Source organism: Cephus cinctus, unplaced genomic scaffold (genome assembly GCF_000341935.2).
Source record: "Cephus cinctus unplaced genomic scaffold, Ccin1 Ccin1_scaffold0160, whole genome shotgun sequence".
Classification (NCBI taxonomy): domain Eukaryota; kingdom Metazoa; phylum Arthropoda; class Insecta; order Hymenoptera; family Cephidae; genus Cephus; species Cephus cinctus.
In genome coordinates, this window is record NW_014332886.1 from 2,874,368 (window position 1) to 2,884,209 (window position 9,842).

The 9,842-nt window shown below is 32.5% G+C and overlaps 2 protein-coding genes across 5 annotated transcripts; both read left to right on the forward strand.

The window, feature by feature from the left end:
• Nucleotides 1–747: 747 nt before the first annotated feature.
• On the forward strand, nucleotides 748–7,482 carry LOC107263716. Of its 4 annotated transcripts, XM_025081084.1 has the most exons (11): nucleotides 749–1,014; nucleotides 1,170–1,469; nucleotides 1,718–2,297; nucleotides 2,402–2,627; nucleotides 2,710–2,906; nucleotides 2,980–3,096; nucleotides 3,173–5,066; nucleotides 5,988–6,616; nucleotides 6,681–6,937; nucleotides 7,022–7,274; nucleotides 7,347–7,482. In XM_025081084.1, exons 2-11 carry the CDS (start codon nucleotides 1,351–1,353, stop codon nucleotides 7,407–7,409), a joined length of 4,335 nt encoding a protein of 1,444 aa, XP_024936852.1. In that variant the 5' UTR covers nucleotides 749–1,014; nucleotides 1,170–1,350; the 3' UTR covers nucleotides 7,410–7,482. The 4 variants fall into 4 exon arrangements, with proteins under 4 accessions (XP_024936851.1, XP_024936852.1, XP_015586695.1 ...); XM_015731209.2 differs by having other exon boundaries at nucleotides 3,173–6,616; XM_025081082.1 differs by having other exon boundaries at nucleotides 2,468–2,627; nucleotides 3,173–6,616.
• Nucleotides 7,483–7,620: 138 nt separating this feature from the next.
• Nucleotides 7,621–9,756, forward strand: LOC107263718. The gene is made up of 7 exons (XM_025081110.1): nucleotides 7,621–7,988; nucleotides 8,065–8,305; nucleotides 8,372–8,613; nucleotides 8,689–8,854; nucleotides 8,921–9,047; nucleotides 9,120–9,369; nucleotides 9,438–9,756. Exons 1-7 carry the CDS (start codon nucleotides 7,781–7,783, stop codon nucleotides 9,587–9,589), a joined length of 1,386 nt encoding a protein of 461 aa, XP_024936878.1. The 5' UTR covers nucleotides 7,621–7,780; the 3' UTR covers nucleotides 9,590–9,756.
• Nucleotides 9,757–9,842: the final 86 nt, after the last annotated feature.

Genomic DNA, 9,842 nt, shown 5'->3' on the forward strand with positions numbered 1-9,842 from the left:
ATTCGTGGAAATATTAAAATTCCTGAAAAATTAGGATCCATATCTGCAGTCGGCAGAGAAGATTTAGACTTTTGTAAACGTCTTTTCACCGTTATGTTTTGTTGAACCAGGTTGAACTACCACAGATGAGTGGGGAGATGCACAACGCTCTGGTTTTAGGTGATACTAAAAGAATATTATTTACTAAACATTTGACTCATTCGTATATTACAAATATATTATTTAGTACCTAGTATACTATGTGCTATATTATAGCGAAGACATTATATGAAATTTTGAAAATACAATTAAAATGGTGGGCTAGTACTGGATTATATAATAAGCAGATATGTAGTGACTTATGTACTTGGTATTATTAATATGATTTCAATATGTTTTGTGAGAGAAATGCACAGCACTCCTGTACTTGGCATAGTCTTTTTACACGTACTAGAACGACTCGATTGGAGATCCGTTTGCGCTGTAGCGCTTTGAATAATTTAAATACTATTCAGCCGAATAGAAAAGCAGTAAAAAATGTCCCACAAAATTGCACTTATTGATGTCGGGTAAAAATATTTCAACAATAGGCTTTTTCAACAGTTATTGAGAAGTTCTATAGTTCCCAGGCTCGTTCTAAGGGTTGCTTTGGGAAACAGCGGTGAGTAGCTGAGAACCTCTGCCCACCAAGTTACGCGTCCGTGTTCCCGTTTAGCTCGGCTACGACGGGATTCGTATTGTCGACGCAGGCGATGATCACAATATCCTACTTCCGGACTCGCCGCTATGATTTAGCGCCACGATTTTTGTATCGCCGAAAATCGTAGCGTTGTGCATCTCCCTACTGATCTCTGGAACTACGCCCGAACTCTACTTCATTTATTACGATTCTTGTTCATCGTATGAAATGTGGCAAGATCCATTTACAACAATATATAAACCTCGCAGATTGAGAGGCACACCAGCTTATAAGTTTGTTGGATTACTTGCTGGTTGTGTTACTGGTATATCCGTTATTGTTGGTTCATCTATATAGTAAGTATAAGTACAATTTTATACTTTTCTATAACCTTGCTTATTAATGATTCGATATTTACTAATTTTTCAGAATTGGTAGATTCATTTACTTAACGTTTATTATATTTACTGATGGTGGAGAATATTAACTATTTATAATATGTGTTTGATAGTTTCAGTTTCATTGGCGATAGATTAAGCTACAAAATAGAAAAGGAAGGATTTTTGTGTCGCACTGAGGAAGATCTTATTCAACGCAGTATGTTACGTGATAACACCCTCAATCGGATCTTTTCTAGAACGGGCCAAAAACCAAGTGACGATCCCTTTGCGTAATAGTCATAGTTTTCAAATATGAATTCTCATGCATGCATTGAACAGCCACCTACAAGAGTAGACTCCACAAATAATGAGAATAAACAGAATTATGTAATTATGAGTAGACTACGATTGAAAAGAAATGATAGTAACAGGTATGGTTTAATTGAATTCAAGATACAGTTTCCAAATTTGTTATGATATAGTATATGTGTAGTACATGTTCATAAGTATAAATTTTGTGGTTATCAGTACAATACACAAGTTTAGAATTGTTTAAATCATTTTCAGTTAATATGTTAGAAATAGAATGACAACAAATAGTGTTTTGTCCATTAAAATGTAAATGAACTGTTGTCGATAAAATAAACATGTAAATCATAAAATGTGTTCTTTTTTATAGCTGTGCACAAGGAACAGAGATAAGTCAAAAAGTATCACCCGTTCCAAACAACGCTGAAACTACTGATTTCAAAATGGGTTTATGTGAAAATGAGAGTAACTCTTCCCGTCATAAATCTTTATCTCCAAACAAAGAAGACAGTTTACTGGACTTTAAATCTCCAAAATTTAAGGCAGCATCTGTCATAAAGGATGCAAATATAGTGTCAAAGTCTAAGAGAAAATTAGTATTATCCAAAACTAAATCTTCTACTTGCAAAGAAAGCACATCTAATACCAAAAGATCGTCACGTACTAGGAAAGTTGTACAAGATCATAATCAACAATCTGTAGAATCATCATTTTTTAAAACTGGAACAAATATTAAAACAGCATTTGTATGCCCGTTGTGTTTCAAATCATACAAAGATGAAGCAACACGATCAACACATATGAAGGTTTGCGCAGTAAAGAATAAAGTATCGACCAAAAAATTATTGGATGCTGTTGAATTACAAGATCGACAAGCTGAAGAACGGAAAGCAATGGGTTTACTAGCTGCTCCTATTTTACAGCCTAAGAAAAATGTGTCACGAAAACCGGTATAATATTTTCGTTCTGCTATAAATGCTAAGTTCCTTTTTAAATTTATTTTTATTTAGTTTTATTTATTTTTTACTCAAATGCAACCAAATTCTTCATTTAGCTTGATAATAAAGATCCACAACTTGACTTAGCCCTTGCACTTTCCATTTCGCTACACGAAATGCAGCAGAACGAACAGTTGGAGGAAGCTGAAACATTAGCTGGTGACCCTTCACAACCTTTGCCAGATATCGGAGAGGAGAAGCGTAGAATAACTTTGCAAAACTTCGGATTTTTCACTGAAAAACCTGTAATTTCACACCCTACAACAGTTTCATCCAAAAGGAGTATGGAATTTTATTTTCAAAATAAAATTATAATTTTCTTATCCATTTGTAAATAATATCACACGATTAATGTTTTCTATAGAGAAGCGCATGGAGAAGATCGTTTTACAGATTCGTACCCAAGAAGAGAGAGATCGTATTCTAACAGAGAAGATAGCTGATGTGTTGGTGGATGATGAATCCATAACCCAAAGAATTCAAGAGGAACGATTAAATACTATATCCCATAAACAAGATATTGTCTTGCATAGCCGTTTCCTTCGTGATCTCCATAAAAAGGTAAATGCACATTGGTTCACTTACTCCAGGTATCTGATAACAATTCTGATTCTATATTCGTATCCGTCAAAAGGATAACAGATTATGGGATAGGACTAGACTGTCTCCAAATTCTAAAAACTTTTATGTTGAGGAACTTGAACCATTCATAATGCCCAGGAAACAAAGCCAGCAAGAATTGCATGTAACGGTAAGTATTCCTTTTTGATGGTATTGTATGTAATTTGTAAGCATAAAAAAGTCTCTCATCTGTGACATATTTTTAGAAACAATCAGTTCTAGAACTAACTAAATCCAACAATGAACCTCATAAGACCAATCCAGTTTTTATGGAATCTGTGGACAAAAACGATGTATTGCCAATCGAGAAGGTCAAAATTGAGATTAAGTCACCAATCAAAGATAAAAATAAACTAGTAAGCAGCATAAGCGAAATGAAGGTGTCAAAAGCAAATTATAAATCTATGAATATCTTAGCAATAAATTGGGGAGAAACTTTGAATCAAAGTCCTATGAGTGATGTGATTATATATCTGAAAGGTGATAAACACATCTGGGTTCATAAATTAGTCTTGTTTGTTCGTTGTCCGGAAATGATGCTTGAAATTATTCCTAATGACAATATAAAGTTTCAACAAATAAAAGAAAAGATCTGCTGGCCAGACGTAGCTTACTGCACAGCCTTGGCCTTTCTGGAATTTATTTATTGTGGCATTATATCAAGGAACGAGTACATTTTTAATGATACGGATACACTATCGATGTTGAGGAAGATGGCAAGAAAATATCGTGTCAAAGATTTATTCACGTATTTCAGAGAAAGAGAAAAAGAATTTGAGGCGATTGAAAACAAAGTCGAAGAGAAAGTATGTAATACTCCTAAAACTTCTGACAATAATTCTTCTGCAAGCACGAAAATCATTAACGACCATCCAAAGTCCAATGACAAATGTCAAGCTAATATAAAATATAATAGTGAATCAAAAGTGTCCCAAAGAACGCAATCTATATCAGTAACTATTGCATCTTCTAATGAATTTAAAGAAAGTGATTCTATGAAGTCCTACTTGGAGAACAACGAACCTAATGAACCAATGTGTCTTGATTCTAACGAAGATAGTAATCAATCAACTGTTATACTCAAGGATAAATTGGGCAGTGTTTCACCTGATTTGTTTGATGATTTAGAAGAAGAAACTTCAAATCTTATGAATCAAACTTCTATGCCTACTGCTTTCGCTCGTGACAATTGTATAAACGAAACTAATAATATTGATATATTGATGGAATTAATTGACCAAGACACTCAGTTGAATAAAAACGAAGTTATTGATGAGTTATCATTATCATCAGAAACTGCACCAGAAGTTACTGCAGAAACGGTATCAGATGGTGCTACTTTCAAGAGTCTGGAAATACCATTCGACAATCGTGTCAGGTCTACAACATTCAAATCTTCATTTGCATCACCTGTCACGCAGCCATGCAATATTACAAAAAAAGAAATACCCAAATCGAGAAATTTAATGTCTCAAATGATCACTGATACAAACATACCAAAACAAAAAAGTAATCTTAGCTTGTTGATTGAGAAAGTTCAAAGACAAAATGCTAGATCGTTATCGGAATCAGATACTGATACAGACTCTCCTATACTACTGAGGAAAAAACGTTCTAGAAATCCTTTCAACATAAGAAAGAAAAACGAATATTCACTTTTAGAAGAAACGGACAGAAACGATACTCCAGAAAAAGAAACTATGCAAATAAAAAGAAACGCTCTGAGTTTGCTTGAGGAAGACGTGCGAAAAGCAACGGCTGAAAATAAAAAATCAAATGTATTACATAATAAAGTTGTAAAACATACTCCAAACAGAAGTAGCAAATGCTCTGGACAAGAAAATCTTAGTATTAACAATGAAATATTATCTGGAGGTTTGTCGAGTGATAATGATGATGTTTTCTGTTTAACACAGTCATCAACCATTCGACCTCATGAGGATGCACATTGTATAAATTCTGACGCAACTACTGATGAGGAACAAATGTCAATATATTCGAAATATAAAAGGAAACATAGCCGTAACAGTATAGAAAAATATCGCTTGGCTTTACAAAACGTTATGCATCGTAATTCCAGTATTTTGGATACGTTAATTAGTAAGCAATCGTCTAGTCTTGATAAGAGTCCTAATTTAAATAAGGACTTACAAAAGAAAAAAAATATAACTGATAAAAATGTCGAATCATTACCGCCAAAAGACCGACAATCTTTGAATGATGAAGTTACCGACATGTCGGATTTGGAAATTTGTATGTCTACTTCGTCTACTTCAATTCTACAAGATAAACTAAATTGGGATATTGAAAGAGATCTAAAAAATAATAAGAATATAGACAGTGCATTAAAAGAAACCGACACTCGTACTGACGTCGAAGTTCCTTGTTCAGAATATTTTACATCGGACATACAGGCAGAATTTCCCGTACTGACTCAAATGGTTAGGAATGACGTTGAAGTAAATTTTTCTGATATGGACACGGATATAGATTGTCAGCTGGAATCAAATTCTCAGTTAAAACGAATAAAAAAGTTTAGTAAGAAGAAAAAAGATTGCGGATTCAATTTACAAAATATACATGATTTAGAAACAGATATAGAAGAACCGGAAGTCTTGTCAGTACCGAAACCTAAGAAAATGTTGAATGATAACATCAGTCCTGTTAATAAGAAATCGAGTTTGTTGAATTCCCCAAAATTAAAAAAATTTTCTTCTCAAAACTCTCAAAAAGGCATGGATAGAAAAGATGAAGAGCCTCCTGTAATTTTTGATAAGTCTGTCATAAGAAGTAAATCATCAAGAACTTCCAGCCCTAGAAAAAGTTTATTTAACATTGACAACGAAGTGGAAAATTTGTTTCAAAAACCCAGCTGTTCAAAAAGTAATAATTTCAAAGATACTGGTACAACAAATAATCCAAGTCCAATTTTCATATCGTCTAGTCCGGATCTAAATTCTGATCATTTTTCAACTATGAATTATGGTATAGACGATAATCAATTGGGAATTTCATATTTAGAATCAACAAGGAGTAAACATGAAATGGAGCAGTTGTTCTCAAGTGATATTAATATAGAAAATATTGATGTTTATGAAGAAACACAGAAACGTTTAAGCAACCAATTATCATTAATAGATAAAAAAGTAAATGTAGAGTACGAAAGTAAATCGAAAAATGAAGTGCATCACGATCTTATAGAAATTGGTTCACCATTTCATTCAAAAAGTCGGACACCCTCGATTTCACCTAGCAATAAATTGAATTCAAGAAAATCCTGCAGTCCATCAAAAACTTTATTTGACACTTCTAAAAGTATTAAGAATTTAGACAAATCCATTCGCAAATTCAATGACGCTATCACTTCCAAAAATTCAAAGCACGGTAGCACTACAGCCGAGGAAAAGTCTAAAAGTATTAGAAGTCTGAAAACAAAATCTATGTCTGAAGGAAACTTTAGAAAGACATCAACAGAGGAGGAGGATGAGTTAGACTATTTAATAAATGGTCATGTACCGTCATTTAATGATACACCAGTACAGAATCGTATGAGAAAATTCAGCTGTGAAACTACACCCTTATCAAAAGTTATTAACGAGAATGTTACACCACCAGCAAATTATAGTGCTATGAAGAGTCCTGAGCTTAAGGTATGTATAACAGGGAATGATTCATTCTTAATGATATATCTAATTTGAAGAATTCATATTACAGAAAGAATTACAAAAATATGGTCTGAAGGCACAAAAACGAAATAGAGCAAAGCAATTGCTGAGACACATATACAATGAGTTACATCCTATACTTACAGTATCACCTGGGCAGACGAATAGTGAATGTCAAGATATGAATACTGATGATGAACGACCACCAGCTAAAAAAATTAATAAAAATAAAACCCCTACAAAATCAAATACTGCTGACAAGGACGATTCATCCTCTGACTGCGACATACAATTATCACAATATAGGTAAATATATTTATAATTTCTTGTCGGTTAATAGATGTGTATCGCAATGCAATTTTGTATATTATAATATTAAATGCTTTGTAGTAACACCAGTGATAAATCAAACTGTTCGATGATAGCTGAAGAAAGATTATTTAATGAGTCAGAGACAACGACTCAAGTAAAAACTTCTATGAGTATCCAAGATGCTTTTCGAAAACTGATAAATGTGGACAGAGAATTACATAATAAAGTTTTAATGTATGAGCCCTTACTATTAGAATCATTGCATGCGATGTTAAAAAATCAAGGGGTCAAATGTAAATTAAATACTTTAATGGATTTTTTGGATGAGCAGGTAAATTTACTATAATTTACTAATTTTTGATTCTATAATGCATAAATGTTAAAATTTATTATTCCGTTTCAGTGTATTGCATTTCGCAGTGAACAAAGCAAACGGAGCAGAACAAGAAAAAAGAAACACCCCTAAAGTTATTTAGTGTATCAATACTTTTTATCAGAATCTTTAAATAAAAAATGTCTACTTGACCTCCATAAGGCAATATAATTCACTATTTTTTTAAAATAAGTAACACACAATGATGTTAAAGTGTTCTATATATTATGGGCACGTATTAATTAATTTATCTATATTTCATATTGAAATGAATTACTGTGTAACTGGCTATGAACTTTGTTTCAAATTAAAGCAATATCATTCTTAATCTATTTTCAATAAAAGTAATGAAAAATATTATAAATTGTTGTAAATAATATTGACTCATTACAATAATATTTGCCGCTTAAATAAATTGTTTTGACTTCATGCGTACTGATTAGCCATTGGTTGTGCCACAAAGAATGAGTAATCATCTGTCCCCTGTAACCATTACAATGAGTGATAATTTAAAATTAGATGCTCTTAAATATCTAATTGATACTGGACACTTAAACAAATGTAAAATTTTGGCCTCTCAACATTCCGAAAAATCTCAGGGTATCGGGATAGCCAATTTACCATTTATATATGATCTCGAAATAGATCTTATTCTCTTAAATGATTCTTCCCGTAAGTTCTATTTTAATTATATTCGTATGAAACATTGAAAAATTTTATCCAACAAATATATTAATAATCTTTCCAGATAATTTGTATGAAAAGTTTGTTCAGTATCCCGAAAAAACAAGAAATATATTCCGCGATGTAATACAAGAAGAAATGATTAAATATCTTACGTGTAATAAGTGTAGGCCAGTTCACACGGAATTACATATCCATTGTACAATACTTCCTCATATATCGAAAATACGTAATATTAAACCAACCGCATTGATTTTATTAAAACGTTATGTACTCACAGCAATGACTGTGGCAGTTACTTACAGGTAAACCCTGTATGAATTAGTATGCTTTTTTGAATTACTATACGTGATGAATAATGTAATTTATAGTATTTGTAAATTCTATCGATGCACTAATACCTTTTGTATACGAAACCTGATGGGATTTTATTTAACGGAAGAGGATGTGCAGATGGAGGAATGGAAAAAATGCGAATTATGTTATCAATCAGTGATCGAAGATCAAGCACGCAGTGGAGAAGGTCAAAGAGTTTTAGTGAACTTTATTCCAATAACTGGATTTAGATCTCATAAGCCCGGCATGCATCGAGCGATCACATGTTCTGTAACAGGTAGCTTATGATTATTAAATGTATATGTTTTTTAGTATTATTATGTACTTAAATCTATAGACGATTTATTTGTAGAATCTTTGATAAAAAAACTTGAATTGGGTTCAGAGTATCACATATGTGGATACCAAAAGACTCAATGGTTTGAAATTTTGGGCCTGGAAAAATATAATCCATTTGGAATAAAATACGAGCCTTACGTTTGGCCTTCAACAATTCTGTCCTTAAAATCAATGATAGAGTAAGCCATACTTTTCTTTTGGTGTATACTCAAAATTTGAAAATTAAGTATCTGACACATTTTTAGTCAAACCCATCCTAACAGTCCATGGGCATTTGTAATGTTTTTGGCTTCCCAACTTGGACACAGTATTTGCCCATCAAAATCATCTTTATCTTTGAAAATGGGATTACTGTTAAGCCTCAGTAACTTGGTACGAATTTAGATAACCGTTAACAATAATTAACCACAATCTATTTTTTATTTATTAATGATTCGCTTTCAGAATGGCAACAAAGTTGTTCCCGTTATGTGCGTGGGACCAAGTACGAAAATTGCTGCAGAATTGATGAACCACACCTCGAAGTTTGCAGAAAGACATTTGCGAAACGGTTTTCCGATTGTTGGTTTTATTAAAGAAATTGGTAATTGGACTTGGCAGGAAAGCGGAATACTTATAATGGCTAAAAATGGAGTTTGTAATTTGGGTAATTGGGAGGGATTAAAACAGAGCGAAAGGGAAGTGATTTCATCAAGTACGTCTGATCTTAATTAATGGATAGTACAATATTATAGTGCATGAATAATAAATCATTATTTTTAGCTATTGGTGCAAACAAAATAAAAGTTAACACGAAATGTGTTAAAGGATTTGGTACTATACCTATATATTCACTTAAAACTGCTATCTGGACGTATTGGGGGTATTCTAGATCAGAACGGCACAATTCTATGGTGAAAAAATGTGTAGAGTAATAATTTTATTGTCAATATTTTACAGCAATAGTATCAATTCATTTCTTGTGGTTAATTATTTTCTAATATTTTATTTACAAGCATTTTCGGTATACCGTTTCTCGCCGACTCTAATAATGATGATACATACGTCTCGTATGTCTTAAGATCGACTACTGGAGTGAATATATCAATGATTGAAGATACTGAGTATCGCGTTTCAAATCTTGATATGGCAGAAGTATAATTTTTAAAATTAGTTTTGATATTTGTG

Bases quoted from the DNA above. Each gene is read 5' to 3' on its own strand.
- LOC107263716 (XM_015731209.2), top strand. From the start codon at position 1,351: ATGAATTCTCATGCATGCATTGAACAGCCACCTACAAGAGTAGACTCC. The intron at 2,628-2,709 runs GTATGGAATTTT...TGTTTTCTATAG, and splicing joins AACAGTTTCATCCAAAAGGA to AGAAGCGCATGGAGAAGATC. The intron at 2,907-2,979 runs GTAAATGCACAT...ATCCGTCAAAAG, and splicing joins TTCGTGATCTCCATAAAAAG to GATAACAGATTATGGGATAG.
- LOC107263718 (XM_025081110.1), top strand. From the start codon at position 7,781: ATGAGTAATCATCTGTCCCCTGTAACCATTACAATGAGTGATAATTTA. The intron at 8,306-8,371 runs GTAAACCCTGTA...TGTAATTTATAG, and splicing joins ACTGTGGCAGTTACTTACAG to TATTTGTAAATTCTATCGAT. The intron at 8,855-8,920 runs GTAAGCCATACT...ACACATTTTTAG, and splicing joins TCCTTAAAATCAATGATAGA to TCAAACCCATCCTAACAGTC.